Below are 24,549 nucleotides of genomic sequence, written 5' to 3' on the forward strand. Positions count from 1 at the left end.
GATTTTTTTTTCTAATTTTATTTTTCCTTTCCCAGACTGCTTGAGTCCTAAATTCCCCCTGTAAATCTGCTTTCTGTACTATCAGTTCTCAGAACAATGAACTGCTTGATATACCTGATAAGAGTTAACATGAAAAATGAATAAATCATTTGCTGCTCCCTTCTCTTTTTTGCTGTAACTGGGTGTTGGTCTATAAAATGAAGGAAGTTACATTGAGCAGGAAGTTTAAAAATGCTTAGACAGATGTCATTAAAAAAAATATCAAACTTGGCTTCCTGCCAAGTGTCTGTAATTAAAATTATTCTTCTTAGTGAGGAAAAAAGCAGATGCAAAGGGAGGTTTCCTGTCTCTCAAAGTAGGAAATACAAATAACTGTTAGTCTTGCCTTTGTGTGTGCATGTGTGCACGCATATGTGTTTGTGTGAGTGTATGTCATGGTGTGGGACTCTGATGCTTATTTCTGAAGTGCCTTGAGATAGAAAACTTTAGTCAATACTGTGTGGATGGGTGCTTTATTATAATTTATGCCCTTTTTGGTCTTGTTTTTAAATTATATCTTTGTTGAAAAATACTGTATATAAATTGCCCTTTCCCTCTTCCAGAAATGGCTGATCTTACAGAAAAGAACAGTGAATTTCTGTGTATGGTGTTGAAGGGAGAACAGGATGTGGGTGGGTGTACACATGTGTATATAACTATACTATAGCTATATATACACTTCAGCTATATATACACTATATATATGTGTATACTATACACATCATATAGCTAGAGCTGATAGCTGTATTAGCTTAGAAACCAAAGCAGTTCAGTGTTGTGCAACTTTTTAGCATACGTGGAAGTATACAAATATATAACTGCTTCTATCAACATAATTTATTTTTTTTTCAGTACAAGTGTCTTTAGTTTGATGCCTTTAAATTATATTTTTATTTTGTTTCTTGTCTGATACACAAATTCTAAAACAGTCTATTATCCAAATTAGGCAAGTCTGCCATCAGGAAATGTGCTCTGTGGCTCTTTTCTGTCACCACTGTTTGAAAGGAGGCTGATTCCTTTTCTCTCCTATGCAGAGATAGACTTACAACTTACCCAAGCTGAAGAAATTATATCAATCCATTTACTGTGGTTTTGCCCTGAAGTTTGTGGTTTTGCTTCTTTTTAAAAACAAGCTCTGTATGAGGAATGGCAGACAAGGCATGGGCACATGTTCCAATGCTGATCCATGAAAATAGGTGGATACTGGTGGAGCAATACCCCTTGGCAATAGTGAGAGCTCCTACCTATTTGTGTACTGTGCATTCCACATTTATATCTGGCTATGAAGTTGTTCACTGCTTTTAGCAGCCTCACATTTACACAGGACAAATGTACTGTGTGGTTCTTCCACCAGCACTCATAACCAGCTTTAGTTATTGTATATCTGCACTGAGATGTGCCATAGCATAGATACAGTTCCCTGGTAATATTGTTTATTCTCCTTACTGTATTGGGATAAATAGGGGAAGGGGTCAGTAGAGGTGTGCTTGTACTGACATGGAGTTTTCGTAATTTATTATGCTATCCAGTGTATTTTTGCGGACTGTGCTGGAATTTGCCTCTGGCTCTGAAAGTGAGGCGTAGCCCCGGCCCTGTTGTACCTTTCAGTATATATTGTTCTAATAGATATCAGATGGCTGATCAATGCAAACATGCCATACGCTGTACAAATAGCACAGGGTGTAGGTGTGTGGCTGCAGGGCCTCTGTCTCATCTTAAGCACATAAAATGAGGAGGAGACAGCAGATAAGATCCTCAGTGTGTTTTGGGTGTGATGACCATAGGGTGGCATATCTCTCCTTTTCCATGAGTCCACAACAATACATTGGAATGACTTAATTTTACTGCTTTTTCTTCAGGACTCCACAGCCACTCAGCTTCTGTTTGTGGGCTGACTGAGCTCAATGAAATTGCTTTCCTACAACCAACAAGAACCACTATTTACATGGATAAACCCTGACTGACCTGAGTATCAGGAGCTGGTTGTCATGCTGGTGCAGTGTGTGCTGACCTTTGTAAACAACTCTTCTGTGGTTTTGGCATCTTTGAGTGCTCCTGGAAAAACTTCCCATGGAACAGATAACAGAACTTGCTTCTGTACTTTGCGTTGCCAGATTATCTGGCAAGAGAACTGCTAAAAAGAGGTTCTGAGAACAGCTGAAAAAGAGCAAGTACATGCCTGCTGCAAGCAATAGAGCAACTGGTACCCACTGAGCAAGAGAAGTGGTGATCTGAAAACACACAAAAGGAAGGTACATGGACAGGTACCTCCCATGGGAGTTGCAGTGCTGTGAGAGCCAAAGAAAGTTCTTAATTGCTCAGAGAAATATAGAGGGGCTAGTCAGAATGGACAAGAACTAATGTAGGCTTTGGAGACAAGATCAGCTTACAAAAGCTAAGCCCAAGAATGCTGTTGGAAACTAGCAACAGCTAAGCTTACAGCTCCTTCAGAAAAGGGGAAAGAAACATTTTAAACTCACAATCCACTTTATAGCACAGCCCAAGGCTATAGGTAATCCATCTCTAGCAATCCTAGGATGTCCTCAGTAAACACATGTTGAAAAAATAGCATTTCAACAAATCTTTTTGTGTCCTCCTTGAAAACAGATTGCTGGTTCTGGAACCCAGAGAGCCTATGAAAAGGTAGGGAAGGTCAAATGTACTGCACCAACCATGAGAAACCCCTGGTTGCTCTTCCAGTCATGACTATACTCTTCTGGAGGGCAGTTTGCCTAAATCTAATCTGGTTGGGTTTGCAATTATGCCTGGTATTCCTGGGATAAGACTACCAAATGCATTTTTCAGAGGTCCCAGGCACGTAGCAGCAGAGGTTTTATTCCTGCTTCCCAAGTGGCCTAATCTGTGGCAGCACTCACAGCTCCCAAATTCTCATCAGATGCCCTACTCTCCTAATCAGCAAATGTTTAAACCCTTGCTTTACTTTAAGCTGCTGAGCCATTACACAGAAAAGATAAGGCAGTCTCTGCTGTTGGCAGTGATGATGTCTGCTCCTGCCTCCCCCTTTAGTGGTGTGGTGTGTCTGCATTTGGGGAAATGAGCTTGGAGGGGAAGGCAGTGGGGAGTTTTACTTGGGCCAGGCAGAGGGAAGACTGATCCTTCTTCTACTAAGAGTGTCAGATAATATACCAATGGCTTTCACTCTTGTGCTGCTCTGCTGCAGACATCTTGTGAGTGGAGAAGGAAAGCCGTGAGGTTTTTTTTTGGCATCTTGACAAAGCATTTTCATGAGCAGGACTGCCCGCTGAAGACGCCTGTTTAACTTCCCAGCCCGGGATAGCAAGCAGATCTGGGCAAAGGTTTGGGGCTGCATTTTTCCAGCAGGTTCACTAATGTTTCACACACGTGAATCCAGGGACAAGTAGCAGATGCCCTGAGCAGGCCTAGCCAGTGCTTTCAGCTGAAATGCGTGTTTTGCGTCTGGCACATTCTCAAGGAGCTCTTTTGAGGAGGTCTGAGTAAACAATAAATCTCTCCACAATGGAATTCATACTGAGTGAATTATCAGGGTTAAAAAAATATTCTGTTGCTTTCAGCTCTTATCTTTGTTTACCGTATCGCCAAGGACAGTGACCTGTCTTTGTGCCCCAATACTGAATTTTCAGCAAGAGAGACAGGAAGTGCTGCCTCCTCTATAGGCTCAGCGTATAGGCTTAATGAGGAGAATAACATCTCAGCAGCAGCAGCAGCAGCTGTTGGTTTTGCTCAGTTTGGTTAATTCTCTTTTGTTGTCTTACTTCAGCAAACCTAGATAATCTTAGAGAAAGGCCTTTGTGCCAAGTTTCTGAACTCTAATTTAGTGACCTTCAGATATTTAAACATTATTAAGACCAAGTCAAGCTGACAAGCTTCTATGTCCTTTTCATTTCCCACCAAGCTGAGCCTGTTGCCTCCTGTGTGGAGCCTGGTTGTGCACAGCACTCTGAACATGAGCCATCTTTCAGCTTGAGAGAGCAGGGAGTGCTCCAAGCCCAAGCAAAATGCTGGCTTCATCCCTTACTGTGGCAATATTGGGTTACAGGGAAGCCCCACCACTCCTGGGCCACCTGATTAACAACTCCCCTTAATGAAGTAAGAAATGTATGATGGAAAAAATAATCAAATAGGAAAGCACCATCCAGGACAGAGCGGAGATGTGCAGGTAGCACCGCACACGGTGGAGTGGCACTGCCTTGTCACAACAGCCAACCCTCTGGGTTTTGGGGAGCAGGAGACATGAGAGCAGCACAGGCCTGCCTTCTACATCCTGACACTGTCTGCAGGACCCATCCTGGAGTCTGCTCTGGGAGCAGTTTTGGTGCAGTTCCTCTTCCGCAGGTCTAATAGCAGCAGTAGTTTCCCTGCATGGTTCATCATTTGAGAGGGCAGAGGTACAGGGAGCAGGGAGAATTCCCATGGATCCCAGCCTCTATTTGGACCCCAAGGACATCATAGGTGGCTAAATCTTGAGTGCAGATCCCTTAAACTTTAAATTGCAGCTATTTTTTCCATTCGAGGGTAGGCAAGGAGTGTGTTCCTTTGCTGGTTTGTTGCTGGTGTGTGGGTGAATGTGTAACACACGTTATGACCATTCTCCCCCAGCAACTGCACATTCTAAAGCAAAGCTTTAATGGCTTTAATTTTAAGTTCACTTCTTCATTTACACAGAAGGAATGTGTAAAAATTCTGTTCTAGTAGTCTGTCCACCATTTTGTTTTCCATTCAGAATTTACCTTTATTTTGTGTATCAGTATTACCTGCCAGGGCTTACCTTACTCATGACAAAATTATTATTTTTTTTTTTTTTACAGAGCAGGGGATTTGTTGTTAGTACCATGTAATGATCAGGCCTTCAACACGAGCATCATAAGCTGCTCTGAGCAAGCCAGCAGTAGCCACATGATTAGGGTTTATCAATCTTATTAAGAGTGGTGGAGGAGAGGAAAAGACTTCCCCAAATTTGCTTGGAAAGCTGCGTCAGGACTTGACCTAGCAGGCCCTGTGGTTTTGCCACACAAGGGCTACTCCCACACTCCTCCTACCCTCACAATAATGTGCCTGGAATCTGACCCCACATTTCCCACTGTCATGTTGGTATCAGCTGGAGATAAATGAAGCTTTTTGTTAACTTGTTCCTTGCTTTGCAGGGTGCTCTTCTCTTCTGCTTTAAAGAGGAGCCAGCAGCGATGTGGCACTGAGGCAGAGCTACATATAGGCACTGTCAGCATGGTGTTTGTAATATACTGGCCAAAGCATCTCTTGTGGTAAAAATGAGACAAGACTCCATTATAAGGAACACAAAGAGGAATTTTCTATCAAGTCCACTGGAAGCAGGGAGCAAGCTATCATCTTCCCTGGCTCTTCAACTCCCAGGCTGTGTAGTACCAAGGAGCAAAAGTGGCAACAGGCATATGCAGAGCACAGAAAAAGTCTTCCCACACCCTGACCTAGATAAATAGGACTTGGAATGAATTTTCTGACTTCACAGCAGTGACACTTTGAATCTTCTGAGATTTGAAGAATATATATGTATATTTCTAGTCGTTTTTATGCCACTTCAAATAGGTGGATGTGTTACAGAAAGTACACATGCACACATGTCCATGGACATGAAGAGAGGCCAAAAGTACTAATACCAATTTCTCTCACTGTGCCATAATGTGAAATAGGAAGCAAGCGTGTTAGCAAAAGCTGTGGGTTGGGACAGAATGCAAGATGCTCTGCCTCTTTTGAGCTGTGTTGCAAATACCTTGGGAGCTGAGGCAGGAAAAGCTGTGAGGTTGCTCTAAGTTGTGCTGGAAGAAGGCAGGTCAAAGTAAGCAAGGGGTGCAAAAGGGGATCACATCCACTCACAGTTTTTATCAGCACATTTCTTATGAGAGGTGTGTAGCTCTGGAAGAATATGATCCCAAGTAACCTGCTTTCCAAAATCTTTTCTTTCATAATTGAGGCAACTTTCCCCCAAGTCTGGTTTGGTTTGTTTTTGGTTTTTGTTGTTGTTGTTGTTGCAGTTGTTTTTGGTTTTTTGTTGGGTTTTTTTTTAATTTTTTTTTAGTGCAAATTAAGTATTATATGGGACTATGACTTGGGCTGCCAAAATGTTGCATGGTATGGTTTAAGCTAGAGCAGCTAAGTTGGAATATCAGCAACATGCCATTGGCTTTTTGATCATCCTGCTGGTTCACTACAGAGTATTGTAGATTTCTTTACGCACATAGAAGTCAAAGAAATAATAAGCACCCTTCATCCATCACATCAGGGTAGGTGTGAGAAGCAAGAAGTCCTGTTTTTTTCTCTTTTTTTTTCTGCTAATTTTAATAATTTTTTTACTTTTTAATTAAATTTCTTCATTTACAGTCATGCAGCTGTCTGGGCTTCTGGCATAGATAAGTGGATCTTCATCTGACAGCAACAACCAAAATTTATCTTTCTTTTTTCTCTCTCCCCCTCACTTCTTCCCTTCCCCACCTCCCCCCTAGTACTCAGCAGAAACAAAATGCTATATATAAACTCAGCACAGTTCCCCCCCCAATTACTTTGTCTGCGTGTTTCAATTTCATTCTGTGTCAAGCTTTGCCAAGGTACCAAGTTTGGCATTTTCAAAAGGGGGTTGAATGATTAATCCTTGAGGCCCCTCTTGTAGTAACACCCCTCACACACCCCCAAAATGTGTGCTACTGTACTGTGGGTACTCTGAAGGGATGCTCATGCTTGTCTGATGCTTATTCACATGAAGTTCCTGGTCTTGTAGATTTTTTTCCTTTCTTTTTAAAAAGTCTGCATGATTCTAGCTGAGTGCTAGCAGCAGATGGCCAAAGGGCAGGCAGGGATAGCTCATGGTGCTCAGTAAATGGAATATTACCAGCATCCTGCCATCAGGCTGCAAGTAAGTCTCTGTTATTTGTTTTGTATTCTCTCAAATCACTCAATACTGAAGTCAGGTGTATAACCAGAATCTCATAGTTCAATATTGAAACAAAAGACAACCAGTAATGAAAAGAAAAAGGAAAAAAGGTTTCTAGCTGAAGAGGTAAGACTGAAAACATGAATCCCAGTTCGGAGGCCAGAAGGCGTATGAAGCTCAAAATACTGTTATTTGTCATTAATCTCATGTGTTTTCCAGTCACTTTCAAAGTATGGTGGGGCCTTGCCTATAATCTTTGAGCAATCAGGATTGGTAATATGCTAGCTGCTCTCCTGTGTGTGACAGGCCCTTTACAGAGAAAGCCTACAGCTGTGTCTTGTCTTGGTACTCAGAAAATCCCTCCCCACAAATTAGCCCATCTATAGATATCTACGTTTCTTTGTGTCTCAATACATGATAAAAAGGCAGAGTATACCATCCTTTATTAGGTATTTTATATGGGTAAAATTGCTAGTGAACCCCCTGCAGAACACTCTGTTTTATGCACTTTTCTGGCTTAAAAGCACTCTTTTGTGCTGAATGATTCTATCAAATGTATCAATTTGTGGGTGCCACCTTTGTGTCTCAGTGGTGTCTCGATCAAGTGGCTTTCCTGTCAGGGCTGGCTCAAACCCAGCTGAGTGCCACCATGTTGGCCAGGTTCCCCTGTACCCCAGAACTTTTGAGACTTGATGCTTTTGAGCTTTGAAAAATAAGAATAAAGGATAAAATACTGGGCATTAAAGTAGCATGGCCGTAAGTGAAATGACAGCACAGAAGTGAGGTGTTACAAATTTTAAAAATAAGGGTATTCTTGGAAATACAGAAATGAGTGATGTGGCCAGGCACTAAGATAGGAAAGGGTGAGGTTCAAGAAGCAAAAATATCTTTGGGAAGCAAGAGAGAAAGAAGGGAAAATTGGTCTTCACACCGGGACCATTGTGGGACTGTGACGTAATAAATAAATAAAAGCAAAGCAGCTTACTCGTAAAGCAGAAGAAATCATGAGCAATACTTTCCATTTGCCTTCCCTGTAAAGCCTTATATTATCCTAAAACATGCTGGAAATGACCTTGTTCAGACTACAAATGCATTCTGTATTTTCTCACTGCTGACCCTGTGACTCCATCCTGCAGCTCTTTGAGTTGTGCTTTTGTTCCCTTCGTTTCCATGCGCTCACGAGGACCAGTGAGTCAGTGCAGAAGGGAGGGCTTTACTACCCCTGGCAGTACATGGTGCCTCCCAAAGCAGCTGCACTTTCCAGGCTCTGTCCTCAGCTCCTGCACGTGGGGGCAGGTCCTCTAACACAGGTATTCACATCTGTGCTAAAGGAGACCGTGAAACTTGTAGCCTCCTGAAATGAATACTGCTCTTTATAATCTCTTCTCAAATATGCATCTTCAAATGTCAGAAAGGCCTAGGCCTTGGTTTCTTTTCTTGTCCTCTCTTCAGTTTTTGTGGATCACTTGGACACTGATAACTGCAGAAGAATTGCAGATAAAGAATTAAATTTTTTATTTTATTTCCTGGGCTTAAGGACAGGAAGCCTTTCCTCAGGGAGGATCCAGTGGAGTTTTTCCATTGGCCTTTTTTTGATTGGAAATGTTCCCACAACTTGGGTACAGTTTGAGTATCATTAGAGAGGTCCAGTTGGCCCTCAAATAACCTACTGTGCTTATCAGTGTAATCAGGACAAAGTCATTGTGAGAAGTAAATCATAAACAGATGGACAGTCGTGCCATGCTGGTCTACAAAGGGTAGAGGAGAGCAAAGACACAAAACAGCGCCAGAACGTGACACCACGATGGCTTCGCTAAATCTAAGCGTGAACAGGCTTAGGGAAATTTCTGTGTTCCCAGATGGAGAGTCAGGGAGTAAAAGGAGAGACCTTGAACAGGCATCCACCAGGATTCTTTGCAGACAGCTTTATCTGAATATCTAGACAAGTTTGATGTAGGTTTGTGTCAGGGTAGCAGACACCCCTGCTCACAGCCAGCTCCCCACTGAGTTTAGGGTAGTGCATTTTGGGTTGACAATTTGTGTTGTTTTTCTCAGAGATCTTTTTCATGCACTGGAGGAAGAAAACATGGAAGCTGTTTCAAGTGCTATCAAATTTTTTCACATGCCAGTTGTAAATTGCTTTGTTGTACCCAGGGCAGTCAGCACTTTCCAGACGGAGCAAAAGAGGAAAAGGCACTGAATAGCTTTGGTTAGAAAATACTTTTTTCCCTTTCTTTGTCCATTGTTCATATTTTCAGTTGAACTGCAAGAAGTTTCAACAGGAACAAACTTTTCCTTTGTGCCTTCTAGAAGGGCCACATGCTGAAATTTGGAGCTAGGGCTGGATGTGGCTTTTACCAATAAGTTTTACCTGTATTAGATTGGAGGAGCAGAAGTCTACAGCAAGGAATTGGAGCTTTGGCACCAGAAGCACTTCTTTACATTCTGTACTTTTAGTACCATCAGTTTCCCAAGGACAGGCTGAACCGTGAGTTACGATTTTGGCAGCTGAAAGCAAACAAAGCTCCTTTTTGTTTAAGTCCTATTTAAATGCTGTGCAATGGATTTCTATCTTTTTTTGGTCACTTTCAGTCTATGCATTCAGAGCAGTATTTGCTAATTTATGAACAGGAGTCACGCTGAAGCTGAGAAACAAAAATCAGGCTAGTTAAGAAGACTTGAGCTGGTGGGTGCTCAACTCATAGTCATAAATCGATGGCCTCGGTCTTCAGCACCTCTGCAGGCCCCACGTTTGTAGGGGAGGGATTATTTACCAGGAGCACCTCACACATACATTTGGAAGATGATCAGCTAATTAATGTTTGCTAAATGCTTTGCGAGCCTCAGGGGGAAAACAACTATGGAAAGGCAAAGTCTTATTGTCGTACTGCTCCCAATGCATGTTAGATGTTTCCAAGGCATTAGGCATTGCATAAATGTTGTATGGTATTAAAATTGACCTGCCCTTGTCGGAACAAATAATAACTCTGAGTCATGAGAGAATCTTGTTGTTTCTCTGCCACGAATGTTTTCCTGTTTACTAATTCAGAAAAGGTCTCATCCAGCAGTTTCTGAAACCAGTGACTTAAGCAGCCACTGGCTAAGAAGGGCGAATTACAGAAATAATTTATTTTGTGTAAAGCTCTGATCTCCTCATAGGTTGGACTGTGCTCTCCAGAGCATACTTCCCCAAACTGCGTGCCTGGGGCTGAGACACCTCCCAGTCTATAAGGCTGCCACAGAGATGAAGAGCAACCAAAGACAACTTCAGCATGTAGACCATAACATAGCCTCTATTTGCAGCATGAAAATTCATGCTGATGTCTTTTAATATAAATATAATGTGAGGAAATGAACATTTGATTAAACTAAACACACAGGCCTTTTATATGCAAGGCCCTAATTTAAAGCACTGTCACCTCCATACAGAAAATACCAGCTGGAGCAGGAATGATTAAATTAAATCATCTGGTTCTTATGTGCTACCATGAATGTCTACTGAGAAGGGAAAAAAAAATCCCTCCTCTTTATTCCTGTAGATCTGCAGCAACCATCAAGGGACACTTCTGTGGCAGGAAGGATTAAGTCTTGCACGAACTTCAGTGGTTAATGTGCTTTGGACTGGTGACATGGCCTTCGGACAGACCTACCCCAGTTTTATAATTCTCTTTCTCAGCCTTTTGGGCCTCTGGCAGTCCTTTCTCCTGTTTAATTTCCTCCTTGCTTGCCTCCCACTGGGATCCTTCACCGTTCAGCATTTCTGCCACCCAAGTAGAAATTTTGATTGTGTCAGACAAGTGTAGAAAGAGAGACTTTCGAGCCTCAGTGGGCTGTGGAGAGAACCTGGGGCGGATTTCCTGGGGGCTGATTGTTTTTTAAGGAGGCGAGAAAGAGGAGTCTCTGTGTCTCTGATGATCTTAGCCTGCTGCAATGCATGGGCAGGGATTATACCACATCACAAATAACTGGTCAAGGCATGCATTGCATACAGGTAGGGAGCCACTTCTAAAGGGGAGCTACTCTTCCCCACATAGCCTAGGTAAAATAATAAAAATTAGCATAGTGAGGGTACTCATGTACAAAACACTGCCTGGCCTGGCAGTATCATCACACTGGGGAACTGCATCTTCCTTTGCGACAGCAGAGTACCCCAGGCACCCAGTCTCACTTAGAGTTATTTAATCAATTTTCATTTGTAGGCACACACTTCTCTTGGCAATCTGGGACTAGATGAAGTTGACAAATTTACAAAACTTAAATAGAAACAGATTGCTTTCTCCTTTCTTTTCGTTTGTAGCTTGTCTCATAAGGTATTTCCTTAGAGATTTTCTTCTTTTTTCCTGACTTTCTTTTTTCTTGATCTTCTACCTGATGGCACACGTTCTGTTCTTGCTGATCACCATGTGTCAGTAGTAATGTAGGTGGAAGAGAATTTCTGACTGTTTTGGTTGCAGCTTTTACGTTTATCTTTTTGGCTTTGGGACACTGTTCAGTTTCAGGAAGTATTTTATCTCGCAGAAGTCTCCTCGTGAGCAGTGATGCTACAAAGACTTTGTTTTAGCACCGTGGAAGCTACTGGAGGTACTGTAGGTCTGTCTTCTGTCAGAAGCTGGATTCTTTGATTCGAAAAGCAAACTAACATTAAAGTGAATTGACATTGGTGTAACCTTATACCCTCTGGCTCTTTCCCCAGCACTATTTGGTACATCCTTAGAACCGTATTTTCCTCTCCATTACACTCATACAGCCCCAGGGAGCTGCGTGGATTTGCACCAAAGTAATGGAGAGAATTTGGCTGCAAGGACTGCGTGTAATGTGGTTATGGTGGAAATGGTGCACCAGCCATTCCCCCCAGCTCTGAACTCACCCTGCAAGTCGGCACCTTCCTCTGTGAATGGTCAGTTGACTTGCATGGTAGTGAACCAGAGAGAGGTGGAGTTAGAGCTGAGGGTGACTGGCGAGTGATTTGAACAAAAAGCTGTAAGACTAAATTTATCTGGCACTCACAGTCTTTAGCAGGAGCTGGGAGGAATTTGTTTGAGGTGTCTGAAGCACCAAATGCTGTCACATCTTGGGATGTGCCTCAACGAGCAAAGTAACTTTGTCAAACCCAGTGAGCAGCTACCAAGAGTGTGGGGTCAGAGCCTGATAAAATTCCATTTGAATAACAACCCAAGCAGATGAAAGAGGTGGCAGGTAACCCATATGGAACAAAGAAATAAATGGAAATCTTGGGAGCACATGTTTTGGATAGTTTTTCTTGCTTCTGGGGAAAGATGAAAGAGGGGATGGAGCTGAGAACTTCAATGTTGATTTCTGAGAGCGTGTGAGAAGGCACAATGCCGATGGCAGATGCTCTAGTGCTACCAAGGTATGGTCTAAGAATTTGAGAGGTGCTAGGCAGCTCAGAAAGTCTCTTTATCTGGAAATCAGGCTTGCAATCCTATTTTTTATTCCTGAACCTTGTCCTCAATTCTGTAGTCAAGAACTTAATATTTTGCTAGAAGGTTCTCTGGGCCTCTGTCACTGGAAGTGGCCAACAGACACTTGATGATTTTAGGCAGGCTTTTCTCTATCTTAAGGCCGTGATCTGTCTCCCAGAGTGAGTGGGACTCAGGAGCTTCAGGATCCTGTTTCCCAAGCAGCATGGGCTGGTTCTGCCTGGTGCCTTGGCTCGGAGACACATTGCACCTGGCAGGTGCAGACAACAGGGAGGGAGAATTTGCAGTTAGTGTTGCATGAGGATTGCCTTAAGCATTTTTTAAGTGTTTGGTCCAAGTTCTGGGGGTAAAGCTAAGAAATTTTACTTCATCAACTTTGTCCCTATCCTGCTGCCTGAGATTGTAGGAAGGCTTTAGTTTGGTTCTTTACAGGGGTTGCAACATGTTGTCATGGAAGTGGTCAAACATGTGACAAGCTTTCTTTAAGCAAGGATAGATGCCTGTTAAACCATCCCACCCCTTTTTTCATTGATATGCATTTTGAGTGCAGTCCAGTCTCTAACCTTTCCTTTCCTGACAGGGTTGTTGGCAAAGTTGTCATCCAAGAAGCCTAATTTGACTTTCTTGTACTTCACATTCTTACATTTCTTCCCCCTCTCTGAGGCCAAGTGAGGCACACAGGCTCTAGTTCTGTTAGAGTATGAGCAGCTCCTAGAGGTGACTAAGGAGAGGTCAAAACCACAGGCAGATTCTTTGATCTATTGGCAGCTTTTGATCCCTTCGATCAAAAAACATTATTGACCTGTTTGTGAATGGCTGTGGTCTGAGTAGCCCTTTTGGCAATTTGAAAGGGAGTGGGGTGAGAGTAACTGGGGGAGATGCAGCCTTTTTTTACTCCTATCCTATGGCTATCCAAAGTCTACATTTTGGGGGAGACAAAAAACCCACATGGGCTGTGTAGCTATGCATACACAGATAACTCATGGATCTACATCTGTGCTTAAGCATGTCTGCACGTCATCTCTCTGACCTGGACTTTGTCACAGCCACACCAGCCCATGAGCCGTTGGATTTGGATTGCAGTTTCTCAGAAACCTCAGCTGGTTCAGTATCAGGCCATGACTCAGCAGTGCTCCTTTTGAGGAATGTGGTCTCGACAGGCTTTGCTGCTTCTAAATTGATTTCAGGTGCACATACGCTGTCAGCTGCACAAATTTTTTTCTGATTTTTTTTCATTTCTGGATGCTGAGCATCACTAGAGCATGGCCAATAGGATAAGTGGAAATCTCTTATTCACTGATGTGTACTTTGAATTACCATTCCCAAAACAGAGGCGGTAGAGGAGGATGATCATCAGCTGCTTTGGGGAAAAGTTAGTGTCTCGTCTTGAGCTGTCACTGAAGATGGGTTCATGCTGGATGTTGTATGGAAGCAACTGAGGTGCAGGCATATGTTCCATTCTGCTGACTTGGCTGTGGTGACACCAGCCACAGCCAGCAAAGAAGAGCCAGCAACTGGGAACAGTAACATCTCAAACTGCAGCAGAGTGATTGGCCAGACCGCTCCTGTCGGCACTTGGATTCCCTTGCTGTTCATTGAGGAATTAAAAGTTAACTGGGGGCGGTGGTAAAAAATAGGTTTGCCTGCCTAGAAAATGTTAAAACCAATACTGAAAAGCAGAGGTGGATCTGAAGGTAGTTATCTCTCTTGGAGTTTATATGGGGATTAAAACACGCGTCATCCTTGTAGCACATAGGCAATTTTATAATCACTGCTGGTATTTCACCTCAGGGTACTCTGTGGGAGGAAGAATTAATTTCCCATCTTTTTCTAAGTAATGGAGGCTTGTGATTTTCTGTCAGTCATAAAGGAGAGTCTGTGGACAAACTAGATGCCAGAAGTGATTGAATAGTCTGGGATTGGTAAGGGTGTACCACCTCACCTCCAGAAATCAAAGTGGGGAAACATGCATGTAGAGAAATTCCACAAGATGTTACATGGCCATTTCACTTCCACAACAACAGGAAAAGACACTACAAGGTTGTGCAAGGCATAAGAAAAACTGCTGTGCAAAGCAGTGGCTGCAAAATTAAAATACAGGATGTTTTATTATATGCAATCCTCCCTCACACCCCCCTTGTTAAAGACAGAAACCTTTCTTAGTGAAAAAAAACACCTCATCTTGACTACAAGGCAATTTAGACCTTTCTTTTTTTTTTTCAGGGGGTTAAAGTGGCATGTTTGCACAACATCACCCTCACCCCAGCAAACCTGCCAGCAGTTGATAGATATAAATAGGGACATTTAGGGAGAAAAGCATATTTACGTTCCTTTGAAATGTGCTTGGCTAAAGGCATATTTTTAAGAGAGGGAGTGGAAAAACAAATGGAAAATATTTTCTTTGAAAGGGAAAAAAGAAGCAACAAACTGTCCTTCCTAAACAGAGATGCTTGGCTTTTGTGTACTTTACGCAGCTGCAGGTCAGACCTTGCAAACAACTACTAAATTAGGTCCAGCTACTTTGATGCTAAAAGCATGGAAGTGCCAATAATTAAGTTGCATCAGATGTAGGAAATGACTGATGTGTCTGTCATTCTCATGATAGCAGAGTTCACTCTGCTGCCATTTGACTGACCCCTCCTTCTATATGTAAGCAAAAAGAATTTTCTTCTAAAGAAAATCAGCTGGTTTTACACCTTTGTTTTGTTTTCTGAACTGCTAATTCCCTGAAGGTATAGAAGCTATTTGAAAGAGCAAATCAAAGCTCCAGTAATTTAGTGTTATATTATTCGTTGATGTATGGTTTGATTTAGTGGCTACTTATTATATCAAGTTACCATATAATTATCTTAATTATTGACTCCAGAAGTAAGTAGAGGGATTATGAGAGAGACAGGAAGGCCCAGTGGAAAGAGTATGGTTCAGAGAATCAAACACAATTCGGTGTGCTCTTGGCTCCACCACTCATTTTTTCTGAGCCTGGACTCCTCTCTCAGTCAGCCTGTCCATGAAATCAGGAGGGATTGCAGGAACAGGACTCAGATGCTGACTCAGGATTCAAAGAGATGCAGGAGAGCAGTATAAAAAGGCAAGGGGAAAGCTCTGAAAGATAATTGTGAAACTGGCAGCAAAAATAAAAGAATGCATGCCACAGCATGCATTTGCACTGAAGAGTGGAGCACCTCTGTGGGCATGGAGAAAGGGAGTTGTGCCGTCAAGACCTGAAATTTGAGACTGCATTTCCAGCCTCTGCTACTGGTTTCCCCCACAAAATTAGGCAGCTCTCAGATCCCTTTCTGCAAAACAAAGGTGATAAAAATCATTCTCACAGCTTTGGTTTTAGCTATTGGAATTATTGGAGCACTATTCCTCTAATCATGGTTCTCACGTGGCTTTTAGGCTCCTAGTCCTTTGTCTGATAACTACTGACCTAAGCCAAAGGTTTGAGTTAGCAGGCACCACTACAAGATAAAAGCCACACTGAAAGGCTGTCAATGCAGTCCATATTTCCTGTATTGATAATATTTGTCATATACTGACAAAATACTTCATCTATTGACAAGCCGAGTTGCATCTTTTCCCCTGAGAGAGGAGCACACACACTGGTTCTACTCAGCCTGTGCAAATTACTTTCTCTGCTTCTGCTTTTCTTTCCTGAGCCAAAAAATGGGGATAATAGAATGTATCTATTTCCTTCCTAGAAAAGATCAGTTAATGTGAAATGGTGCATGGTGGCTTAGTGCTGAATAAGTGGGATACCCTAATCCAGCAAGGTATCCTTGTTCTATTGTATGCCTTTTCTGCGTACCATCTGGAGTTGCTCTCTGCTTAGTATTTTCAGTATGTACCATATGTTTTTGCATGAAAATTCAATAAAATATGCATTATACATGAAAAGTGCTGTAGTAAATAAAGGAAGGATGGAATCCAGTCCCCTTTGTGAACGGCCAGGGCCCCAGATCTTCATAAAAGGTTTAGTCTAGTCTGACGTCTGTGCTTTTCTCCAATTTACTCTGTGTCAGTCTTTAGGAGAGGCTCTAATTTAAAACAAAACTCTACTTTACTGATGAGGTTATTCGATGTTCTTTGGCTGCCCTCTGCTGAGAGCACTGAATAAAACAGGGAAGATGTCCTTTTTCCGAGGAAGGTAACTGTGGAAGAAATTCCCTGTTTGTCCATGTGCTGTGTCGTGTCAGTGCTGCTGTTTGGTGTCTCTCGTTGTCTGTTGCCAGTCAGAGAGCAAAGTCTTCTGAGCTACAGCCCTGTTGGTGTTGTAGTGCCCACCACTCCTTGTCAAGGGCTGGATGGCTTTGTAGGATTGTGAAGATGTGGGTTCAGGCATTGACCATCATGAAAAATTAAGCAGCATTAAACAAGGGCTGGAGGAAACAGGCTTCTCTGCTCAGGCACTACTGTCCTGCCAGGTGGGATTTGAGCAATACCTCGGCACCTCATCTCTTGGCAGAGCAATTTACCACTGTGTGCTGTTCCTCATTGGGGCTCCAGCGTCTTCCAGAGCCATCTCCACCCCTCCACAGGCATCATAGCACCAGCACTTTGCTTTATTTCTACAGCTGGGAAAGTGCAGAGGGGTTGTTCCAACATTAACAAGAGTAACTAGGGGACTTGCTGTTTCTTGTGAACAAGGTGTGAGCCGTGCTCTTGCCCCTGGGAAGAAACAAGGGTCCTGTGCAGATGTTGGTACACGTGTAAAACAACAGCTTCTGTTATAGCTATTGATGCTCTTTGTAATGACCTGCTTTTAATACTTCCTAGCAAGTTGATTTATTATTATACCTTCAGCTGGGCTGTGCACCAAAGCATTTTGATGATGAAAGGAATGTTACACACACATTTAATTACTGCCCACATTTTTGTATAATTTTATCATTTACTGTTTTAGATGAGACATCGAGTTCTTCTACAGGAAAGATGCCCAGTAAAAAATAGATGATTTAAAAGCTAATCTGAGATGAGTTTGGCACTTACATGTGAGAAAACATAATTGTTCCTTTTGTCCTGCCCTTTCAGATGGTCCCTGATTACCAAAATGTACAAGAACTCCCTTATCTGGACATGGTGATTGCAGAGACATTGCGCATGTACCCACCTGCATTCAGGTATCTTTTTTTCACCCTTCTGATTACACAGGATAGATCCCTGGCTCTATGAAATGGAAATCTGCTGTTGGAAGACCAATGGTCTCTCAGTGTCTGTGCCAACATCAATACTGCTTTGTGAATTTGAAAGATATAATGTGCCCTGTTGAAGGAAAGCTGGATAATTCTGGTATTTCTAATGCACATTTTTACAGTGAATTGTCCAAGGTTGCTTCCTCACCATTCTTCACATCCCCCATGGTTAGAGGACGGAGCCATTTTGAAGCAGGTCTGGCCTTAGAAAGACAGAGGCTGCTGCTTCCATGTGCCTCAGGCTTTGCACCAAAACCCATCCCTGCCCTGTTGGTGTTTACGGCCCTGATCCATGGAAGGGTTGCCCAATCTGAAGGCTGTAGTTTACATGTGTGTTTAACTTTGGCCCATTAACACTTAGCACTGCCTTATACTAATAGAGACACACTAATGGTAACATCCATTAATTTTTGAAAGTTTTGTCCCAAATCACACATGACTTATTCTACTATATTGATGAACAGAAAGCAAGGGAAAAAGAAAGTCAAAAACTGATTGTTAAAGCTCCAAGTTATCACAAGCGTAAACACAGATATTAAGAAATACAATTTTTCAAAGTGATCAGCCCCTTGCAATGCTTCTCATGAAGCTCAGGGAAAATGTAGATGACTGGAAAGAAGCCAAAGCTGAACGTGCTGTGAGAGCTTTTGAAGAATTTAACCCATGACTGCAAACACCTTAAAACAAATGAAAAAAGCTTAAAATCGTATTCTCTTCTATATGTTCACGAAGATTGGAAGTCAAGATTTTTTTCATGGGCATCTGCAGGATTGTTCAGAGAGAAAATATCAAAGAGATCTGCTGGATGAGATGATGGAGCTTTACTATGTTATACTTGGGGTACAAGTGGAAGCTGTTCTGCTGGCTAAAGTGATAGGGGTCTTTGAGTTTGGGCTGCATCACTGGGAAACAATCTATGTTTGTCAGATGGGAGACAGAACGAGAATGGAACTAAGTTCTTCTGGAGGTTTGTTTGGCGCTGTCAGTGCTGTTTATTGATCTGGCTTTTACTCTGATGGATGTGGAATGGATAGGACAGCCCAGGGCCGCTGAAAGATGTTAATTGCCTATGACAAGGATAATGCTGAGTTAAGGGAAAAATCAGTAGCTGCCAAGTTTGTTATAAAATGAGTTGGTTTCATTTTTTTTTTTAATGGACTTACTACCCAGAAAACTTTCTCCCCCATAACTGGTGTTACCATTATCACCAAATTCATGTAAGAAAGAGAAGGATGGCTTGTCAATGCTTTTTTTTTTTTTTTTTTTTTGGCATGCCAGTGTTTTGTTCCAGGTTTGGAGCCTCTGTTATTTATATGTCTATGAGAAAGGGAGATGGGTGACAGAAAGGAAAGAATGTGTTTCTGTAATGATACTAGACTGAAAGCCCTGAAGCTGAAATCTTTGTTCAACTTTTCTAGCAGGATGTGGAAACCAGCAAAAGAAGTTCCTGCACATTGTCTCACCCCTGTGCTTGCAGATGGTGGCAGGGAATAGTTCCCAGACCGAGACAGCAGGGCACCCACCTGGGTCTGGGCTGATTTGGGATCTGTAGAGACCACTCAAGCACCAAAAGATCTGGATCAGAACCTACCACCACACATGCACACCCACACACAATCTTTTGTAAGAGACAAGCTGAGCTCTGGCAGGCAGCTTTTCTCAGTCTTGTCATGATGAGGTTCCTAAGGACACCTCTGTCACCTATCATCACAGGGTGGGAGAAAACTGCAGAGTTTTGGTTGTTAACATCATGCCCGTCTTTGATGAATATATGTGAAATGTGGCTTTCTGAGGCTTGTGAATTGGTTGTATTTCCAGAGTAGCAGCAGCAGCTACAGAACACTCAGCCCCAATATTAAAACAATCCCTTGCTCAGATTCAGGTGCTGCACCAACAGTGCTTCTCAGTTAAACAAACTCAGAGCTATATTTACTATCCTTTTTTCCCTGGAAGCAAACCAGCATTTTTTCTACCTGTTATTAGAGATGACTGACACATTTTATCAGCAATTTTCATAAAAACTGAGTCTAAACCCAACATCAACAATAAAATTACAGTTTAGCAGTTAATGCTTTGGAAAACAGTACACAACCAGAAATGCTTTTTTGAGAAAAGGGCAAAAGTCAACCACCTGGGCTGGAGCTATGGACTTCTATGTGGAGATGATTATAACCTGAGAAGACCTGAGGAGACACTGGCATCAGCAACACTTGTATTTATCTATGAGAAAACGTTACCCCAGAAATTGTTCAGTCAGATGAAGACAGATACTTTTATAGATGTCTCTTGCTGTGTTTTAAACCTTTATGAATCACATGGGATGTTGTTGCAGATTCACTAGGGAAGCAGCTAAAGACTGTGTAGTACTGGGGCAGCATATTCCAGCTGGAGCTGTCATTGAAACTGCAGTGGGACACCTTCACCACAACCCTGAGTTCTGGCCAGAACCTGAGAAGTTCATTCCTGAGAGGTATGTAGAGTAATGCTTTTCATCCTTAGGTTGAAGTCTTTACTTTGGCCTGTGGACACAGAACTCCAACCTGTCCAATACAAGCACCAGATTCTTCTGCTCCTTCGCAGCCACAGCCACCCCCATACATTCAAAATAGCATTTCCACCAAGAGGAGCACAGTTTCATTTAGTCCATAAAAACACGTTATTTCTACTAAATCAGACAAGTGATGATAGTGCTGTATCCCACAGAAGGTGCAAGGTTTGATCAAGGTTGGACTGTGGCAGAGGATTTCAGACCTGTTTCCAAATCAGATATTGTGAATAATGTTGCTTCTGGGTGCAAAAATTCTGAAGTGGGACAGTATATTCACTGGCTGGGCTGTACCTGGGAAACTCATCCCACTCCTCGCTGGTTTAGAGCACCCTTTTCACCTGCAACACAACAGTGTGGGTGCTCTGTGAGTGGGGAACCCAGCCTACTACCCCAACTCCCATTGGAAATTTGCTCTCTGTCTGTAAGTTAGGATCCTTGGCTCTTTCCTGGCAAGACTGTTTCACATGGAGCGTTTATATCTTCAGTGGGTGGGGGGAACCCTGTCAGGCTGTGGTTTTGTACATGTCCTGTGTTACAGGTGCTGGGCTGAGCTTACAGGGAGAGTTGCAGCTGATGTGATGCTGTGTGAAGCACAATTTAGTTTTGTGGGCAGCTATATTTTTAAGCTGTTTTGTGGGCAGATGCATTTTAAGCTACCACTACATTCAAAAGTTTACTAAGAAAAGAAGTGGCTGCTCCATAAACAACTGGGTGTGAGGCAAGCAGCCTGAAACCATCTTTGCCAGTAAAACAACACATGTGTGATGTAGGTGGGTTTGCTTAATGCTTCTTCTGGAACAAATCTAGACATATGCTCCATCAGAATCTTTTGGACACAAGGAAGAGCAATGCCAGGGTTAGAGAAGCCCAGAGATTTTGCTGAAGAGAAACCTTAGCAGTAACTGGGAGTCTGGGGTGGGTATTTTTAGAAATGTTTATCTAGAAATGCTTTCTTAATTGTTTATTCACCATTTTACCAGTAGTTTAGAAAGGTAAAGTGGTTAGTGGGGGCTGCAGTCCCCTTGACTCACACAGTGCTGTTTGTTATGAATCTGAGATTAATTCCCTTTCGAACGTTCCCTGAGGAATGATCCATAGTTACTAACACTCTACTCAGCTTGAATAGTTGGTAAAAGTAGAAAGTAAATTAGAAAGTATTATAAAATATAATACTTTATATTTATATTTATTTATTTATATATTTATATATATTATAGAAATATATATTTATATATATTTATATTTATATAATATAATATAAAGTATTATAAAATAAGAGCATAACACACAATAAGATAAAATAATTCAGCTACAGCCTTCCCCCCCTTCCCCCCCTTCCCAACCAACCCCCCCCCCCCCAGTATTTAATTTTGAAATTTGCCATAGGAGTAAAACAAGGGAGACTTTAAATTTACCAGAATGATATTGGGGGTGGCGAGCAAAACAAGAATTGTCTGAACCTGTTTGCATGGGATATACAACAGTGTTTAGTACATGACTTAATGGTCCTTCAATCTCAAATAAGGTGCATCTACAGTACTTTTTAGAGTAGTGGCTCAATCTTATCTATGCTATCTAAGCACAGGGATGGAATTAGTGGAAATGCACAATATTATTTTTTTTCCAAAGCTCCAAATAGCCTGTATTACCTCTCATCTCTTTCTACCCTGCATTCCCTGGACCTTAGCAGTCTAAAAGTCTCGGAAACTGAATCCAAAGAGATGAAAGACTTTTATTAAAGATAGATTGAAAATAAAACTCGAGTCTCCATGTCCTCTCCTGAAATCACCAGCTGACAAATGCTGATGGCCATAAGTCAATTACCTTTTTACTTTGGATGTCAGGACATAATCTATCAATAGTCCCCTTGGCCTATCCATTAAGATCAATTGAAATAACCAACTTTTGAGATTTAAAGTAAAAACGTGGAATCAAGAGGAAAAAGCATTTCTTGAACTGGTTTCCATCTTTTCACCTTCTAGGTTTACAGAGGAGGCCAAGAAGGAACGACATCCTTTTGCATACCTGCCATTTGGGGCAGGACCCCGTGGCTGCATTGGCATGAAAATGGGTTTGTTGGAGACAAAAATGACTCTGCTGAGGATTTTGCAGAAGTTTCAATTCAAGGCCTGCCCAGAGACTGAGGTTTGTACATTCAGAGGCATAAAGATCACACTTGTTAATTTGAGGGAGCTGAGGGTGAGTCTTAGGCAAGACAATTGATTTGCCTTTGTGACTTCTCTTCCTTTGAGAAAACTGCTAGAGACACTTCCATAATAAGGAGAGATGAGGCATGGACTGCATGTTTTAAGCAAAATGTGATTTCAGATATGTAATTTTTCCAACAAAAGAAATACACAGGGTTACACAGCCCTGCCTTAGTGGAGAGCAGTATGGCAAGACCACAGGCAAAATGTCATAATTCATAGAGGGTGAGAACATGTGTACATATTTCACAGGATCTCAGCACTTTAGTATATGCCTGTTGCTATGGACATTGCACCCAGCTCTAGAGCTTACAGAGTTAATTTCTTTCTGTTCAGATCTACAGCATTCCTGGGTAACCACTGCCTCAGCCTCTGGCTGTAAATTCTATTTAATATTATACCACCACAGCTGACTGTAAAACAAATACTTTACAGCTTCCACAGTAATCCTGGTATGAACTGGTCCTCCAGCAAAAATGTCTGTTTGTACATGGGGGTGTCATACACACAAAAACAAACATGTACAACTGCACGTAAGATGCTCTTTTCTCTTTCAGATTCCTTTGCAGCTCAAATCAAAAGCCACACTTGGACCAAAAAATGGAGTCTACATTATGCTGGAATCTCGCTAAAGGGAAATACACATCCTGAAGCTTTCTGGAATGAAACCCTTTGTTAGTAACTCACTGGGTATCAATATTTTTCAAAACTTCAAGGACAGGTAGGAGCCTAAATCCCACTGATGGTCAGTAGGTGCTTCCTCACTGCCCTCCTGCGGGACAGCCTTCAGTCACTTATTAAAATAGGCTCCACAGTCTTTTTTGGAGGTTTTCAAATTGCTCTGAATAGTATCTGTAAAGAAGCATCCCGCTTTCATTTGCTTCTCTGTAGCACACTTCACTTATCAGTGAGAATGCTTTCCTCATGCTCAATATCCACAATTTACAGTAGATTTTAATTTCAGTTCATTGTATGACACATCCTTCTCGTACACTTGCGAGTCCCTAGAGAAAGCCCCTAAGGCACCACAGTTACAGCAGAAGACCTGGGATGCAGTGCATTGGATTTTTTCATGGACTCCATTAACAATTAAAGCTGAGGCTCCTGTACAATGTTTAATCTCTACCTGTGTCTGTAAAGCCAGAAAAGTTGCACCTCCTTCATGCTTTGAAGTGATTTTAAATACATTTAGATTAACAATTTGCACTTGGCACATTCCATCAACGTGACAGAAGAAGAATGAAGAGTTCCCTGACTTACCAGTAAAGTTCCATCAGCAAAGACCAAAGAAATGAAGTGCCAGCCATTTTGCTGGCTGCTGAACTGCTGTAGGAAAGGTGGAGACAAAGATATGAATTTAAAGCAAGCAGGAGAACTGGAGGAAATCTAGAAGTAATCAGAAGGTGTTGGTACCACATCTGCTTCATGGAGAGGCCTTTCCTTTCCAAGCATTGCAGTTGGCATCATCCCTGTCTAGCTCCTTCAGTCGAGGAAATTAAGAGGATGCATGCACTAGAGCTAGTGGCAAAGGAGTGGGATCCAGGATCATCAGACCCAGCAGCCCTCTTGACTCCTGTAACACTGGAGAAGGTCATGTCCCAAGTGCCTCACCCCCTCAGGAAGGAACTTGTCTGACTGCTAGCTGCAGCAGCCCCATGGATCCATTCAGGCTGTGTGACTGCACCTGCATCTTCCCAGCCAAAACAGCCGTAGCTTCCACTCCTCACTTCCCTGTCCTACTCCTCTGCAAAGCCATCACCTGCCATGCAGCTAGTGTTGCACAAGGAGTTGGGAGGGGACACTGCTGGACTAGCTGACCCTCACTGAACACAGGGACATTCCATACCCTACAGCACTATGATCAGCACATAAAACTAGGAGAAGAGGAAGGAAATGGGACAGCATTCAAAGTGATGGCATTTGCCTTCCCAAGTCATGGTTATGCCTGCTGGAGCTCTGCTTCCTGGGGTGGTGGAACACCTGCCTCCACATGGGAAATGGTAAATTAATTCCTTGTTTCGTGTGTGCCTTTTGCTTTACCTATTAAATTGTCTTTGTCTCAATCCATGAGTTTTCTCATTTTTACAATTCTCTCCCTCATCCCATTATGGGGGTGAGAATGAGCAGCTCTGAGGGGCTGAGCTGCTGGCTGAGGTTAAACTACAACAGAACTGTGAGAAGAGACTGGTGCAGTCCCAAGACCCTTTTTAAAAATTCATTT

General features: G+C 42.3%; 1 protein-coding gene across 3 annotated transcripts in view; it reads left to right on the top strand.

Moving 5' to 3' along the window:
• Positions 1-24,003, top strand: part of LOC131573672 (thromboxane-A synthase-like) — a 236,823-nt gene extending 212,820 nt beyond the window's left edge. For all 3 annotated transcript variants that reach the window (XM_058827853.1, XM_058827854.1, XM_058827855.1), the window contains exons 11-14: positions 17,413-17,501; positions 19,906-20,043; positions 22,104-22,266; positions 22,886-24,003. In XM_058827853.1, the coding sequence (XP_058683836.1) occupies positions 17,413-17,501; positions 19,906-20,043; positions 22,104-22,266; positions 22,886-22,960 (465 nt within the window). In that variant the 3' untranslated portion in view covers positions 22,961-24,003. The remainder of the gene's footprint in view (positions 1-17,412; positions 17,502-19,905; positions 20,044-22,103; positions 22,267-22,885) is intronic.
• Positions 24,004-24,549: the final 546 nt, after the last annotated feature.

This window comes from Poecile atricapillus, chromosome Z, assembly GCF_030490865.1.
Source record: "Poecile atricapillus isolate bPoeAtr1 chromosome Z, bPoeAtr1.hap1, whole genome shotgun sequence".
Classification (NCBI taxonomy): Eukaryota; Metazoa; Chordata; class Aves; order Passeriformes; family Paridae; genus Poecile; species Poecile atricapillus.